This window comes from Mobula hypostoma, chromosome X1, assembly GCF_963921235.1.
Source record: "Mobula hypostoma chromosome X1, sMobHyp1.1, whole genome shotgun sequence".
NCBI classification, from domain to species: domain Eukaryota; kingdom Metazoa; phylum Chordata; class Chondrichthyes; order Myliobatiformes; family Myliobatidae; genus Mobula; species Mobula hypostoma.
This window is the reverse complement of record NC_086128.1, coordinates 36,193,943-36,211,680: the sequence shown is the minus strand read 5'-3', so window position 1 is coordinate 36,211,680 and position 17,738 is coordinate 36,193,943. Positions and strand designations below refer to the sequence as shown.

The following is a 17,738-nucleotide window of genomic DNA, read 5'->3' as shown; positions in this document are numbered from 1 at the left end:
AAACAACTTCTGATGAAGGGTCATTCATCAGAAATATTCTGTTTATAGATGCTACCTGACCAGCTGAAAATTGCCAACATTTTCTTTTATTTCAGATTGCAGCATCAGTAATTTTTTTTATTTTCATTCACACTTTTTCGTAGTTCATGTTCTTCAAACATTCCTCAGCCAAAAATAACCTCCTTTTGTGACATCCAATGATAATTTTGGTTATAACTGTTCATAAGTTCTTGGACAAAGGGTTGGCAATAATGTTCAAGTGGGAATATCTAGCCACTCAATATGACAAGATACAATTCAGAGAAATAATGGCCAGGATTTTGCTGGTAAAAGCCAGTAGCCCTACATCAAACATTCAGTATTTCTCAGGTTGAGTTCTCACAAATATCAGGATTCTTGTACTGATACTGAAGTCCATAACTTACTGGCTAAGCTCTGTCAGCAAATTTTCAACTGTTAACTGCTACTGGACACCCAATGGGCTCCAAAAGCAGAAGTGTATTGCAGCATACAGCTAGTGCAGGACCTTGAGACCATTCACTTTAAGAGACAGTTTATAGAGCTACAAGGATAAAAAGAATGCAAATTACTTTACAATCATTATGTTAAGAGATTATAATTAGCTGCATGCAAAAAACATATTGGCTGGTTGAATTTTAATATGCCTTCAATGTTCTGACAGCAAGTTGGGGACAGGGCCAGTTCAATATTCCCAGAAAGCTCTCATGGGCTCTGACCTCTCACAATTTTACCCCACTGCTTCACTCAAGGCTTTAGTGTTCATTTTCAGGATCATCTGGGCTTGTGAGATCAGCCTTCACATTCAGAGATAACAAGTTCAAAAGGAATGGAGGGAGGGGGGAAAGAACTAGTCCCACTCTGGAACATGTTGATCTACAGGCAGACACAAGAGACTGCAGATACCAGGATCTGCAGCAATAAACAATCTGCTGGAGGAACTCAGCAGGTCAAGTAGCATCTGTAGGAGGAAAGGAATTGTTGATGTTCCAGCATGAAACCCTCCATCGGGACTGATGTAGGATTTCAACCCAAAATGTTGACAAGTCTTTTGCTCCCATAAATAGCCAGCAACCTGCTGAGTTGCTTGCTCTACAGGCAGTATGAAGAAAGGCATCAACCATCATCCTGCTTTTGCGGATGTACAGAGAATGAAGATAGACGCTTTTGTTTTAAAGAAGTGCAGCAATAGGTACAGTATACATTTGATCCAAATTTTCTAACAAGTTAAGCAATATTCAGTACACTTGCCCATTCAGCACAAGTAACACCCAAGTTTAGACTTGGACATTGAACAGTTGAAGAGCTTAAAACAGCATTAATTCTTACCCCATCAATTTCTCTTAAGTACAGTATAATTACCAATTCAAAATAGTATTAAAAGAGATTTTTGATTAAAGGTAATTGGGCTGAGAAGCAAATAAGCTAAATATAAAATCATGCACTTTTGTGCTGAAGGCAAATCAGCATACAAATGAATTTTAGGAATTCTTTGATGTACTTGGTATGGAATATTACGTCTTTTTGCAATGGGCATTCTTAAAGTGACCCTGCAAACTAGAAACATGGACTGAAGGCCAACCGTGATGTAAGCATGCATTGCAAGCTTAAACTAATCCTCAAGGAGGAATGGGATATAAATGGATAGATGTACAATAATCCGACCTCGTCAAAGAACTGCTGAGTTCTACGAAGGATGTATTTCAGTTCAGTCAGCTCTAGAAAATTACGTTTTAATGCTTCCTGGTTAGTATTAATTTCCTTCAGTTCATTTTCCAGTTTTTCAAAGGTTGCCTGAAAAACATTACAAAAAATGTCAGTGTTAATTCAAATTAAACCATTTTACATTGGAGATAAGGTTGCCCAGTAGCAATGCACCATTTAAATTTGAACTATATTCCAGTAATACACTCTAACTCCTGGTGGAGTCGTAAGGGCGCCGTCATGACAAGCTTTTCGCACCGATCTTTTTGGTATGCTCCTCGTACGGCATGTCTTGGGCATTTGAAAGCTGGTGGAGCCCATCCCTCGCCAGGTTTTTTTTTAAATGAGGTTGAGTTGTTAGCTCAACACTCATCCCAGGCAAGGATGGAAAGCATGCAAAGGAGCTGGCCGGATTCAAACTCGGGACCTCTCACCCCGAAGTCCAGCGCTGATGCCACTATGCCACCAGCTGAAATAATACACTAGAGGGGGAAGAAAATAACAAAATCTTCAAGTTCCATTACTACTGTTAACATCACCTGAACACCAGAATGCACCCAATTTGATAGTTGACAACCAGGCTTTTATTTTTAAGAGCCACTGCACCAGATCTATAGTGGGATTTATCATCTAGTTGCATACAAAACTGTGCATGAGAAGAAGTGTCCGAGCCTTGAAAAATTTTGGAAAGATGTATTTCAAACTTTTTCTGCACTTTTCAATGTCAGCTTTAAGCCCAATCCTTTGACTGTCATGTTTGGTATTGTTGAGGATAGTGCTACAAAACTGAAGCCATCTAATTTGCGGGTATTGGCCTTTATGTCTCTTACAGCCAGGAGGGCGATCTTGCTCAAGTGGAAGGAGGCCGCCCCATCCACTCATGTTCAATGGCTATCTGACGTAATGTTGTGCCTTGATCTAGAGAAGATTCATTGTTCGATTTCTGATTCTAAACATGATTTTCTAATGTTACGAGGACCCTTTCTGAATTATTTTCATAATCTTTGAACTGTTATTAAAGTATAGATCTGAGCCATTATTATATCATATGGTAAGGTATTTTTCTTTTTTTGTAAACCAACCAGCTCATTTTGGTGGGGGGGGGTAAATTTTTTCTTAATAAAATACAATAATTTTACTTTATTTCATTTCACAATTCAATCTTTTTTTCTACATGATTGATTTGGAATATGGGATACTGTGATCATATTACTGTGATTTAAATGTAATGTAATTCGTATTATTTATTTGTATCCTTATGAATTTTGTATTTGTATTCATGCAATTTATATATCAATAAAAATATTGGAAAAAAAAGAAATAATAGGTTTTATTTCACTACATCCTGCACAGAACGTAAGATATAAGCAATTATTTGATGAGTTCAATTGATGTTGAATTGTAAAATACCCTGTAAGGTTTGCAGTTCACATGATACATCTACAGATAAGCATCTAATCATATGACATTATAGAAAATAAGGAATGCCAACTATGACTGCCCTGCCATTGCCTCCTAGAATCCAATACAACAAATGTACCTATTTAGGGAAAAAATAATCAGAGTTAAACAAGAGGACATGAGTTGAGAGTTAAAGGGCAAAAGTTTAGGGGTAGGTAACATGAGGGGGAACTTCTTTACTCAGTGCGTGGTAGCTGTGTGGAACGAGCTTCCAGCAGAAGTGGTTGAGGCAGGTTCGATGTTGGTATTTAAAGTTAAATTGGATAGATATTTGGACAGGAAAGGAATGGAGGGTTATGGGCTGAGTGCAGGTCGGTAGGACTAGGTGAGAGTAAGAGTTCCGCATGGACTAGAAGGGCCGAGATGGCCTGTTTCCGTGCTGTAGTTGTTATATGGTTATGATCTGACCATTGTCTGAGTTTGCTGTTAATTTGCTCACATCAGTGGGTTCCTAATCTTACTACATTTATGACACATGCATCTACTCTTTGCATCCCCCATTTAACAACCTCCGGTCAAATGCTAATGCTATCTACTTCAACCATTCCATGCGGCAGTACATTTCACATTTTCACTATCCTCTATAAAAAGAAATTCCTCTAAACCAGGGGTTCCCAACCTCAGTTAATGGGAGGGGTCCATGGCATAAAAAAAGGTTGGGAACCCCCGCTCTAATTTATTTAGTTTCTTTTTCGCCATCCATCCCCTAAGACTGCTGAAAGTAAGTTCTCATCGCACTTGTGCATATCACAATAAATTTGACTTTAATTATGCTTATTTGCTCTAAGGTAATTAACCAAGCAAGCTCCTCCATTATTTAAGGTTGTTCATCGATGATATTTTATCCCTTCAACAAAAAGATAACTGGTAATGTCCCAGATAGTTCAAATATTCCTTATTTAAGCAAGACCTTTTAGTATCCCACTGAACCATTTCACCCATTCTCCAGACTTCAATATCTTTTCAGAACTGTATAGCAGAAAACTGGGTGGTTTAAGCAAAGTGTGGGCACAAATTAAAACCAGTATATATTGGAGATAATCTGCCCAATAATACTAATGTCTCCCTTGACACTTTGATATGGTGTCGAGGTGTTAAGCATCATTTCTGAGAGTTTATTAGTGAAATGTTAAACTACCATTAAATTTGCTGCTACTGCATAGTTTAACATTTCACTAAAGCTTTTAGAAATGATGTTTAACACCTCGGCACCATAACCAAGTGCCAACTGGGACAGTAGTGTTACTGTATTATGCCTCACAACTGTCCCAAAACTTATCCCTGAAATTTAATAACCATTTTCCTTTTAATTCTAAAAAGACTTACATTTTGGTTTCTATTTCACAGCCATTTCATCTGACCCTAGCTCCAAACACTGTGACCAACACAAGATATTCCATGAAAGCAATACAACTGAAAGCCCTCTGGAGTACAGCACCACAAAGCCTTTAACTTTATTTTACACACTTTGGAGTAGATACTGAAATAAGTTGGTTAATTATGACCTTCCACATACATAACAAAGCAAATATAGAGAAAGATTGAAACTTTCCACCATCAATAATGTTAGACTAGCACAAAATGCACTTAAAACTTTGTTAAAAATGTCATAAGTCAGTCAAAATTTATAGCCATGCTTGGTTGGAGGTGGCCAAGATAGAAAAAAGTGTTCCTAAATGCAAAACTTCACTCTCCCTCCTCTCTTCCCACCCCCCACCATATTGTTTGCCCAATTCTAATTAACACCTTATCAAAACTGATAATGGAACCAGACTCAAGATCAAGGTCCAAAGAGTTTTATACTCTAAAGCTAAAAAGGTTATTGTAAATGCTATTGTCAGCACAGATCAATCAATAATGTAAAACTAAGTGAAAATTCATTCCAGGACTCAGTTTATATTTGTTGTAACCTCATGGAAATTATGAAACCCCTAAACATTTCACTGACTTTGCAAATAATGTTTTAAAAGAGAGATTTTCTCATAAATTATCAACACAGTTCTTTCAAATTGTTATTCAAGTGTATTTGAGCACAATCTAGTGCATGCAGGGAGAAAACCATCAAGTAGATACTGGAAGTAAATTATTCAACTCAAGAACACTACTAAATAATTTATAACACCCAACTGAAAATAAAATTAGTAACGAGTTGAATTTAAACATATCTTTACAAAAGCTGATCTATCATGCATGCTTCAATCACATTGATAGCCAAATACAATAGATTTATATTACTTATTCATCATTTAACTTCATATTTCAATTCTATTTACAGCTCCCCCGTAAATGAAGCAGCTCACACCTGCATATGTCAAGAGCTAGAGTAAGAAGTAACATCTGATCCATAAAACTGCCAATGACAATCTCCAAACAACCACCTAATACAATCACTCTATCACCAGGTCTCCCACCATCAATATCCTGGGATCACCAATGACTAGTAGTGGGCCAATCATACAAATACTATGGCCACAAAAACTAGAGGTGCTTTTTATTCGTCAGTAACTCACTTTAGGAGATGCCATGGCCTTCCCACTACCTACAAGGCAGAAATCAAGGACATAATGGAATATTCTCGGCTTGCCTGGATCAAATGTTGTGCCAACGTCTCAAGAAGTTTGACATTATCCAGGACATAGCAGCCCACTTCACAGGCATCCTATCAACCAATTTACCACTAGTGGTGGTAGTGGGCATCATCTACAAAATGAACTTCAGTTACTCATCCAGGATTCATCTACAGCACCCTGGAAACCCACATTAGGAACCCCACCAACTGCAAGGTTCCCATCAAAGTAGTCAGTAAGTTATTACACAAAATTATTAGCTTTAAGAACATACATCACTACTCCAGTACCACAATTATTTTAACAAGAACCTCAACTCTCAAACTCAAATAGAAATGAGGGTGAATGGAGCAAATAAAGCAAGGCGTTTTGCTTCATAGTGAAGACAAGCATAACCAATCTCTTCTTTCAAGTCTATCAGGAAACAAAATTTATTTTCTGTACTATTAAAGTCTAACTTCTGAACAGATTGTATACAAGACAATCTGGATCTGCTTACCTCTAAATCAATCATGTCACGAGGAAAAGGAACCTCTGGATTCTCTCCAGTGTCCAAAATTGTAAGGTTGGCTTTTCGAATTTCCTTTTCAACAAAACCTGAAACCAATTAAATGGATTCTTTTTTAAAAAACAACCAATTGCTTGATTTGCATCATCTTTTATTCAAATCAAAAGATAGATGATACACCACTAAACAAATACTTTAGTCACTCTTCATTCTCAAACTCATTTCTGGCTGCAAGAAAAGTTCCCTCAATAAAAACATTTTGGTGCCTTGGTATTTTAAATAGAAATGAATGTTAAGACTTGTGCATTGCTTTCAATACTTATTACAGAAGTGATTTCAAATATGAAAAATGGAACAACATAGCTACTTCCCCAATATTATACCTCAAGTATTGTAACTAAGTGACAAAGGTCCCTGTCAAATTCATTACAGATACTAACGGAGTTTGCGATCCATTTCTTCACAACGACGAACTTCATTTACAAATTTGCGTTGAAATACATTCACATCTGGATTTAACTGCACAAGGAAGAAGATAAACTAAATTAACTGAGCGAATTTCTGTAAGATGTTTACAAATTACAATTTTAAAGGTTGTTTGATTTACAAAGCCTAGATTTACATGTTAAAATTCTGTTAGTCAATACCAGGAAATATCTATGGAATACAATGGATGCAGAGTCTACATAAACGGAACAAACTAAAAAAAAGCAGGATTTATTAATGTATTCATAATTCCCTGCACCAGAGATTACCGACATAACCATCAGGGTGGATGCACCAAACTAAAGGCACAGAAAGGGTTTTTCTTTGTGCGAATGTGTCAAAGCACCTGAACTGATAGTTGTCAATTGCCGAAGGGGCACTAAATAAGTCCTTCCAGTGATAAAATATTTTATAGCACTGGATATCCAAATGAAAGAAATACTAGGAATTTTGAAATAAACCTCCATTTCAGTTTACTCAAAGCAAACGGGAATCCAGTTGATCTACTGTATATATAACAAAGGCAGTCCAACTTAATATTTATTTTCTCAGTGTTGTTAGACTGAAATAGCCAGTTCAAAAACTCTAGGCAACACAGGACAGCATACAAATATAAAACAAACAAGCATCCAAACCTATTAAATATAAAGCACACAAGATAAGAACCAAGAGTAAACAGTAATTTCCATTAGCAGGAAGGCTACATCAGCCTCTCAAAGACAATTAGGTGGTACTCAGAGTCATGTTATATAATCACTTAGGGAAACGAAATCATCAACTTACATCTCGAAACTGGACCATTCCAAGCTCTCCGAGCTCACTGACACAACAGTAAGCAGCTTCTGACTGCAGGAAAAGCTGTGCCAGTGTCATCTCCTCGCTCCGGAAAAGCTCTCCCATGGTGGATCACTGCAGTGCTACCAAGTATTTTCAATGTGATAATTTGCTTTAGAAAGAAAGATGATATGTAAAAATTACTATTTACCTACAAACTTACAAAAACACTTAAGTGCTGTTAGATTTCAGTCAATGCTACTGCTGTATTCAGATGCTTTATAGACATGACTTGATTATATAATTCATATAGATTATATTCTCATAATTGAAACAACTTCCTGTTCCTCACTATTGATTGCAACAACAGTTTTATACCTTATAAATCTTCCCATCCCAGTACTTACTTAAAACTTTTCATACATTGCATAAAATTTATTTTATCTTTTTGTAAATTATTTAATTTAGTATCAAGTTTTATCTTGAAAAGATTTGTAACCACAAAGCATCGGAGTAGAATGTACAATTTCTATTCTTAATTCAGTTTGATGGAATGCTTAATTGTTCATGGTGTTTAAATAAACAGAAAGCTCTGTTAAAATAATTGCAAAAGAATTGCAAAAGAATCTGACCTCTGCATTGTATTGATGCAAATCATAGAAATATAAAATTGATCTACATAAAGTTTATTTCACAGCAAGTCATTAATAAGTCATACAACAATATGCACTGTACAAATGTCTTAATCTACTAAAAAAGTAATTACACATCAAAATAACATTTGAAACAGGTGGCCAATGGCTTTGTCAAAAAGATGGTTTTAAGGAGCATCCTAATCAGAGAAATACAGTACAGAAACAGGCCCTTCAGCCGACTAAGCCATGCTGACTACCAAACACCCACTTTTATATCAACCTTATACTAGTTTATTAATTTTCCACAGATTCAACCACTCACCTACACATTGGGGACAAATTACAGCAGCCAATTCATCTCCCAATCTCCACATCTTTGGGATGTAGAAGGAAATTGAAGTACCAGAAAAATATAGAATGGCAGTGACATTTCAGGAGAAAACTGCAGGGCTTGGGGAATAAGCAACTGAAAGGTTAGTCAAATATAATGACTAAAATTGAAGGATGCACATAAAGCCAAAGCTAGAAGCCTGGAAAATTGAGGGCTAAACAGTTAAGGCATTTAACGTCCAAGAGCCAAAGTAGGCAAAACAACTCAAGACCAATAGATGAAGAGAATGTGTGTGCGTGTGTGTGTATGCGTGTGTGCGTGTGCGTGCGTGTGTATGGATGCCACATGTAACCGGTAACTTTCAACTATTGAATCTTAAAAAATTCTCGACTATTTGCACATATTGTCTTACATTTCACTGGGAAAAATAGCTGTTCAGATTCCGCTACAGCTCAGATAGAGCATCAGATTAGACAGTGTATTAAGTTCAAATGATCTGCAAACCTAATGATTAGGTAGGCCAAGGGGAAGGTTATGTATATTTTATGTATTTGTTATGTTCAACCATATTTCAACCATTTAGTTTGATTCAAATGATTTATAAATGTGCATGCTTTGATTTGCATCACTGCATTTGACAAAGATGTTTTCATAAATGTCCCTGGAGATCTGAGACATTTAAAAAACCTGGTGGAACATCAAGCCAAACTTGACGTTTCAGCCCAAAACTTCAACTGTTCATTCCCTTCATAAATGCTGCCTGACCTGCATTTTGCATGATTTGCTCAAGATTTCCAGCATCAGCAGATTCTCTCTACCCCCAGCTTTGCTTTCTATTAAAGCTGATTAGGAAATTCCAAGGGTGGAATTTCTACATTATTTTCCCAAAACCGTAACCACCATTGAGATCTCGCACACAATTCCAAGGATAACTAATGAAAGCCAATGATATTGGACCTAACATCAGGCCAAGTAAAGGCAAGTGATCAGAGCCTGTATGTAGTGAGGATTTCAGCAGATAAGCGGAGGCACAGACATAAATGGACAATGATAGAAGTGGAAGGAGGTGTTCCAATCAACAAAGCAAATGTATAGTTAGGAACTAGTTCAAAGCCAAAACCAACATTTAAAATAATACAAAACTAATTTAAGTTATTGCATCAGTGCTTCTAGCTTAATCTATACCACTTAGATTAGTGACATTCCCAATGCTGAAAAGAATACCAATATTGCCTTTGCAGATAAAAATGTATTCAATAAACAAAAGATAGAAAGTGATAGAACTTCCAGTCACCAATTCACCAATCTCACTCTGAATTCTTTGACCTTTCCCTGCTCCAGCAAAACTCCAGGAACAGCATCACATCCTCTATGAGTATTCTACAGCTATCACTAAATTGAACAATTTTAGACAACTAGACTTCACAATTTTCATATAAAAACAATGTTGTCATCTTGAAATGTTAACTCAGTTTTCCTGTTCATAAATACTGCCCAACCTGATACGATTTTTTACTACTCTCCTTTATTTCTGTATCCCACAGACGCCGCATTAACTCTCTTTTCATACCTCCATTTACACCTCCGACAATTGGCTGCAATTAGCATTAATTCCAACACCCTCTCTCGGCAGATACCAACCCATTTGCGTCCCCACCCTTTCACTGACATTCCTTTTGGTTTTTTTCCACCCTTCCTTCTGACAACCAAAAATGCTTCTAATTCTGATGAAAAGTCACGGACATACAACCTTAACTATTTTATTCTCAGCTCGATGATTATCTCTGATTTTATTTCATTTTCACTGCGTGTAGAATTTCATGCGTTCAGATGCAATATTTAAGTAACTGGGTCTTTTTTTGTGTGAACTCCTCATTGGATCTTCAAATGCAAAACAACCTAGACTATATAAGATTACATAACCAATTATACGCAGACTATATAACGCATTTTAACACCACCAACCAGCTCAACTGCGTATTTATAATTCATTGAACAATGCCTTTTCTTTTTACACATTCTCTCCTGTCTAATTTAACAGATGGATCACAGAAAAAAAGAATAAAACGAGTGAAGGAGGGTGTCACGGTGGGGAGCAGAGGTGATTGAGAATAGGGGGTGGACAGGTGAAGCCTCCCACTCCACGACCCAGCCGGGCCCGAGCCTATCACCTCCCCAGAGCCCTTGGTTCGCCTTAAACACGATCTTACCCCAAAACGTCTCTGGCTTCCACACACCCTCTGGGATCGCCCCGCCAACGTTAGTAGACGTCAACTCGAAGCTAACTCTTAGCTGGACGAGTGGAGAAGATTTACCTTCCCCTCAGTTTCTGCTGCCGCAACATCACCTGATTCCCTTACTGAATTGTCCCAGCAGCGCCCTGTGCGCATGTACGATCACGTGATAACACCAAGGGAGGGGGCTTTCTCGCCCCTCCGGGTTTTCGGTTATACGCGTGCGCAGTCAAACAAATGTCATCGGTCGCTGCGCTCCCCACTGACGGTAATGGTTGGGTGCGTGAGTCTTTGTGTCGACGGTTTTTCTCGAGGTCGTTAACGCAGGCGTATGAGTTACGACTCCCTAAATAAAAGTCAAATTCATAAAGAAAAACTACAATGTTAACCCAGCAAAGCTTCCAATAGTAATAATGTGTGATTGTGGCTTTGTAGCTATAATTGCTCTTCTAAGAAATTGGCTTGGGACAAGGTGCCGATTAATTGCGGAACCTTCAATCAGATTCACCTTCACAAACAAGAAAAAATATGCAGATGCAGGAAATCCAAGCAACGCATATAAAGGCCTGGAGGAACTCACCAGGCCAGGACAGCATCTATGGATAAAGAGTGAACAGTCAACGTTTTGAGCCGAGGCGCTTTAACAAAACTGGAGAAAAAAAGATGAGTTAGAGTAAGAAGGTGGGGGGAGGGGAGGGAGAAGCACAAGGTGAAAGGTGAAACCGGAAGCGGGGAGGGATGAAGCAAAGAGCTGGGAAGTTGATTGGTGAAAGTGATACAGGGCTGGAGAAGGGGGAATCTAATAGGAGAGGACAGAAGGAGAATGGGAAGTGGAATTAAAATTGGTGGCCATTAAGAGATCCCACTTTTTTCTGATGGATGGAGCGTAGGTGCTCAGTGAAGTGATCTCCCAATATACGTCAGGTCTCACCTATATATAAGAGTCCACACCTGGAGCACCGGATTCTGTAGATGATCCCAATAGGCTCACAGGCAGACATCCCACCCTGCAAAAACTCATTTCAGGGAGGTAGCACCATCACCCCCGCCTTCCGCAACCCCATATTCCCCTACCCCCTGGGTCGACCTCCAAGGGTGTGTGTATACAGGACATTTGATTATGAAAGAACACAATTTATTTGATCACATATTGAAACTATTTACACACACACACACACACACACACACACAGATATGTATTCCTTGTTGAGTATTTTGTTGGCAGTCTCAATGCTAATAGCTAAATGCTAATGCAAATAGCTTTTCTATTTCTTTTTCAAACTTTCCTTGCACTGTGATGTGGCTTGCTTGACAGATTTGAGCATTTTGCCAGAAGTCTCAACCTCAACAGTCTGTGTCAATGAATTTGTTAATTTTGCAAGACATTGGATTCACAAGTGTTTTGTGAGACAGCTGACTTCTGAATTCTGTCTTAATGTAATGCACCATGCTGTATGCCCTTTCTACATCACAATTAGAATTTGGCAGCACCAAAAGCAGCTTCGTCAGCTGGCAGAGCTCTTTGAATCTCAACTTATCATGGAGTCATGGAGTTGTTTTTTTATTCTATTACAACTTTAAGCAAGTCTACGAGGAGTTTGGCCTCATCACATAGGACGTCAATAGAGTAGCTCCTTAGCAGCTAGCCAGCTCGTTTAAATAATGCTAGCTATGCTAATGAATGAATGGCACCTGTTAAACTCACCTCAACATGTCTTTTACAGTCATTTAACCCACCATGGGCAATAGAAAAGTCACTGTTGCAAACAGTGCAGTGAGCAACACTGTCATTATTTTTGACCCCTATTAGGCAGGGGTACACTTTAGTGTAGTCTGGGGTGAAGTATGTTTTATATTTTCTTTTTTTGGAACACTCTGCCACGGCGCTGCAGGACACTAATCTGAACTGATGGACAATGAAAGAGAGAGCGAGGTCAACTGTAAAGCCCGCCCACAGAGAAAACTGATAGGTCTACGTAGCACAAAGTAAGTCTCAGTCTCTCCCTCTCTCCCTCCCTCCCCCCCTCTCTCTCTCCTTCTCTCTCTCCCTCTCCCTCTTCCCCCCCCCCCCACTCACTCGCTCTCAAAAAAATTGATTTCCAGGATATTGTATATAATTTGTGGGCATCAGGGAGCTGCTATCAATATGCGGGAGACCCCCAGAACTTCCAGGAGAGGTGGGATGTCTGCACAGGTGAAATGTTGCCTCACCTGGAAGGACTGTTTAGGGCCCTGAGTGGTAGTGAGGGAGGAGGTGTAGGGGCAGGTGTAGCACTTGTTCCGCTTGCAAGGATAAGTGCCAGGAGGGAGATCAGTGGGGAGGAACGAATGGAAAAGGGAGTCACGTAGGGAGTGATCCCTGCAGAAAACAGGAAGTTGTGGGGGAAGGGAAATATGTGCTTGGTGGTGGGATCCTGTTGGAGGTGGCAGAAGTTGCGAAAAATTATTTGCTAGACGTGGAAGCTGTTGGAGTAGTCGGTGAGGACAAGAGGCACCCTATCCCTGGTAGGGTAGCAGGAGGATGGAGTGAGGGCAGACGTACGTGAAATGGAAGAGATGCGGTTGAGAGCAGTGTTGATGGTGGAGGAAGGGAAGCCCCTTTCTTTGAAGAAGGACATCTCCTTTGTTCTGGAATAAAAAGCTTCATCCTGAGAGCAGATGCAGTGGAGATGGATGAATTGCGAGAAGGGGGATGGCATTTTTATAAGTAACAGGGTGGGAAGAGGTGTAGTCCAGGTAGCTGTGAGAGTAAGTGGGTTTATAATAGACAGCAGTAGATAAGCTGCCTCCAGAGATACAGACAGAGAGATTGAGAAAGGGGAGGGAGGTGTTGGAAATGGATCAGGTAAATTTGAGGGCAGGGTGGAAGTTGGAGAAAAATTGATGAAGTCAAGTGGCCATCCATTTTAATTCCACTTCCCATTCTCATTTTGATATGTCAGTCCATGGCCTCCTCTACTGTCATGATGAAGCCACTCTCAGGTTAGAGGAGCAACACCTTATATACCATATGGGTAGCCTCCAAACTAATGGCATGAACATCGATTTCTCAAACTTCTGGTAATGTCCCCCCCCCCCAAACCTTCACCATTCCCCATTCCCATTTCCCTCTCTCACTTTATCTCCTTACCAGCCCATCACCTCCCTCTGGTGCTCCTCCCCCTTTGTTTTCTTCCATCGTCTTCTGTCCTCTCCTATCAGATTCCCCCCTCTCCAGCCCTTCATCTCTTTCACCAATCAGCTTCCCAGCGCTTTACTTCACCCCTCCCCCTCCCGGTTTCACCTATCAACCTCCTTCTTAATCTGACTCCTCATCTTATTTTCTCCAGTCCTGATGAAGGGTCTCAGCCTCAAACATCGACTGTACTCTTCTCCATAGATGCTGCCTGGCCTGATGAGTTCCTCCAGCATTGTGTGTGTGTTGATCAGAATCACTTTATTGATTGTGGTTCAGTGCCAAGCATAAAATACAGGACAATACCAGAACAGACAACACAATAGCAACCAACAATTTACAAGACAATAGTGAAAACAGTCATGAGCACAAACATCAATAATCAAACATAAATAAATGTAAACATATGAACAGACTACATAATAGCTACATTTACAGAACAAGGAGAGCAGGAAAGACCATTTAATGGATGTTGGGCATGGGATATTTAAGGTATTACACCTGAGTGAGTTTTGTTGAGAAGCTTCAGTGAATAGGTGACTGCTAGGGTGGATGGAGTCAGCAGTAATTTTTTTTCAGCTCTCTTCTTCGCTCTGGCGATGAACAGGTCTTTTAACGTCAGCTACTTACATCCAATGATCTTCGCTGGTGAGTGGACCACTCACTGCAACCTGGGATTGGAGAGGGAGGAGGAGGAGGCAGGAAACCAAACGTTGATAGAGGTGGTCACAACACTCTCAATGATGGGTGAGTAAAAATTCATCAGGATATGTCCTAAACTGGCACAGGAAGAACAATATCTGCTGGGCTTTCCTAGTGATGAAAGTAACGTGCTTGTTCAGTGGTGGTAATGGTGGCCCCCAGGAATCTGAATAACTCGACTACAGGCACAACTGACCATTAATTTCCAAAGGGGGGGCAGAGGTCAATCCTTATTCCCACTGTCTTGATAGTATTAAGCTCCAAGTTGTTACAAGCACACCATGTTGCAGGACAGTCTACCTTTGTTTGATAGCAGGTCACATCAGTATTAGACATGAGACCAACTACAGTCGTATCATCCGCGGACCTTAGGATTTGAATGGATTTGTCTGCAGAAGTACAGACATTTGTATAAAGCGAGAACAGGAAAGGTGAAATAATACAGCCCTAGGGAGAGCTTGTGCTTATAGACATTATATTGTGCTTCAACATTCATCCTACTCTCAGTGTCATTGAACTTGTGTGTATGTTTACATTGATAATTATGGGCACTGTTTCAAATGAAATGAAATGCAATAGCACGCTAACGTATTAAGTGGAGCTGACCAAAAGTTTTTTTTTATTAACAGCTCTACAGGATTCACAGCATCTGCAATGGCTTCTAATGTGCAAGGAAACATCTCCCCAATAAAAACCCGTTTCATAACAGTCGAATTGCTGTACAAAAACCATCTCAGTCCTTGGTCCCTGTTCAGACTAACCCTGAAACTATTTCTGGATACATAAAATATTCAGCACAATTTTGAAAACAAAAGATGTTTTAAACCTTTTGCTGTGAAAAACAGTGAAGTGGTTCAGCAGAAATTCCCCTGTGGCCTAGTCTTCAATTCTCTGCTTGATTTGAACATGAACTTGTTTTTTTGTCCAATTACAGTAGCTGCATATCGAGTTCACGTGATCAGTTCTGCAAATCACCACTTCTTAAGCTGCAGTAGTTGGAAAGAGATAAGGCTGAGTAGCTCTTGCATGAATATCTTGTAAATTAGCAAAGAGTTACACCCTATCAATGAGGAAACAATTTAACTTCATTCATCATTAACTTACTAAAGGAAAGTTTAGTTTCTAGATTTTGTTGCTTTCCTGCACTAACATGAATTGATTTATCTTTGGCTATTTTAGCTTGCAAATTATGCGAGACTAAATTGGAACATTTGCAGAATAGGAACAAAAGCCTCATCAAGGAAACTTGCAGACGAGGTGTTAGATCTTTATAAATTTGTAAAACAGGAAGGATTAGGTCTAAAAGAACACATCTTTCTACATGTTGAAAAACATACCATTGTGCATTGTTTGTGAAAACACTTTCTCACATAATAGAAAAAGGAAGAAATCAAAAGAAGACAAAATATATTAAAAGCTTGGCGAAATCAAAATAGACTCAAAAGTCTCATTAAGGTGAATAAAGTTTGTTCTTATATTAAATCAATATATCATGTAAAAATGCTAATTATGTCTATACATGTATTAACATTTTTACAAGAATTGAATGGGGGTACAAGAGTTGTATGGCGCATCTAAAATTGTGTGTGAAAAAATTGATGCATGAAATGTAAAAGGTTGGCCACCCCTGCTTTAGGTATACACTCAGCGATTTAGGAGCAGCTTCTTCCCCTCTGCCATCTGATTTCTGAATGCACATTGAACCCATGAACACTACCTCACTACTATTTTCTAATTTCTTTTTTTTTTGCACTATTTATTTTAATTTAACTATTTAATATACATAAATACAGTGCCTACATAAAGTATTCACCACCCCCGTGGAAGTTTTCATGATTTATTCTTTTACAACATTGAATCACAGTGGATTTAATTTGGCTTTTTTGACATTAATCAACAGAAAAAGACTCTTTCGTGTCAAAGTGAAAACAGATCTCTACCAAGTGTTCTAAATTAATCACAAATATAAAACACAAAATGACTGATTGTATAAGTATTCACCCCCTTGAATATGACACACCAAATCATCACTGGTGCGGCCAATTGGTTTTAGAAGTCACATAATTAGTTAAATGGAGATCACCATGTGCAGTCAAGGTGGTTCAGTTAATTGTGGTAGAAATACACCTGTATCTGGAAGGTCCAACTGCTGGTGAGTTGGTATCCTGACAAAAACTACACCATGAAGACAAAAGAACACTCCAATCTACTCAGTGAAAATGTTATTGTAGGCACAAGTCAGGAGATGGATACAAGAAAATTTCCAGGTCACGCAATATCTCTTGGAGTACAGTTGTCAATCATCAAGAAATATGTTACAGCTGTAAATCTGCCTAGAGCAGGCTATCCTCAAAAACTGAGTGACTGTGCAAGAAGGGGACTAGTGAGGGAAGCCACCAAGAGACTTATGACAGCTCTGAAGGAGTCACAAGCTTCAGTGGCTGAGGTGGGCAAGACTGCGCATACAACAACTGTTGCCCGGGTGTATCATCAGTTACAACTTTATGGGAGAGCGGCAAAGAGAAAGCCACTGTTGTAAAATCTCACATGAAATCTCGGCTGAAGTTTGCCAGAGGGCATGTGAGAGACTCTGAAATTAGCTGGAAGAAGGTTCTATGATCTGATGAAACCAAAATTGAGCTTTCTGGCCATCAGACTAAACGCTATGTTTGGTGTAAGCCAAACACCGCACATGATCAAAAACACATCATCCCTACCGTGAAGCATGGTGGTGGCTGCATCATGCTGTGGGGATGCTTCACTGCAGCAGGCACTGGAAGGCTTGTGAAGGTAGAGTGTAAAATGAATGCAGAGAAATCCTGGAGGAAAACCTGATTCAGTCTGCGACTTGGGAGAAGATTTGTTTTCCAGCAAGAATGACCCCAAGCATAAAGCCAAAGCTGTACAGGAATGGATTAGAAACAACAAAGTTAATGTCCTGGAGTAGGCAAGTCAGAGTCCAGATCACAATCCAATTGAGAATTTGTGGTTGGACTTGAAAAGGGCTGTTCACTCACGATGTGGTTGAACTTGAAAAGGGCTATTTCATTCCAATCCCTATGCAAACTAACAGACCTTAAGCAGTTTTGTAAAGGAGAATGGGGAAAAATTGCAGTGTCCAGTTGTGCAAAGCTGATAGAGAC

At 39.2% G+C, this 17,738-nt stretch overlaps 1 protein-coding gene and 1 long non-coding RNA gene across 6 annotated transcripts in view; one reads left to right on the top strand and one right to left on the bottom strand.

The window, feature by feature from the left end:
- LOC134340362 (V-type proton ATPase 116 kDa subunit a 1) overlaps window positions 1–10,988 on the bottom strand; it is a 59,098-nt gene extending 48,110 nt beyond the window's left edge. Inside the window, exons 1-5 of one of the 5 annotated variants that reach the window (XM_063037526.1) lie at window positions 10,695–10,988; window positions 7,528–7,690; window positions 6,699–6,777; window positions 6,250–6,347; window positions 1,684–1,812 (exon numbers count right to left, since the gene is read on the bottom strand). In XM_063037526.1, coding sequence (XP_062893596.1) covers window positions 1,684–1,812; window positions 6,250–6,347; window positions 6,699–6,777; window positions 7,528–7,644 — 423 coding nt within the window. In that variant the 5' untranslated portion in view covers window positions 7,645–7,690; window positions 10,695–10,988. The remainder of the gene's footprint in view (window positions 1–1,683; window positions 1,813–6,249; window positions 6,348–6,698; window positions 6,778–7,527; window positions 7,691–10,694) is intronic. The other 4 variants (XM_063037521.1, XM_063037523.1, XM_063037524.1 and 1 more) reach the window with 4 other exon arrangements.
- A 1,621-nt stretch (window positions 10,989–12,609) lies between these two features.
- LOC134340363 (uncharacterized) lies at window positions 12,610–16,011 on the top strand. The gene is made up of 3 exons (XR_010016533.1): window positions 12,610–12,704; window positions 14,501–14,640; window positions 15,225–16,011. It is a non-coding gene; the product is annotated as an uncharacterized LOC134340363 (long non-coding RNA).
- Window positions 16,012–17,738: the final 1,727 nt, after the last annotated feature.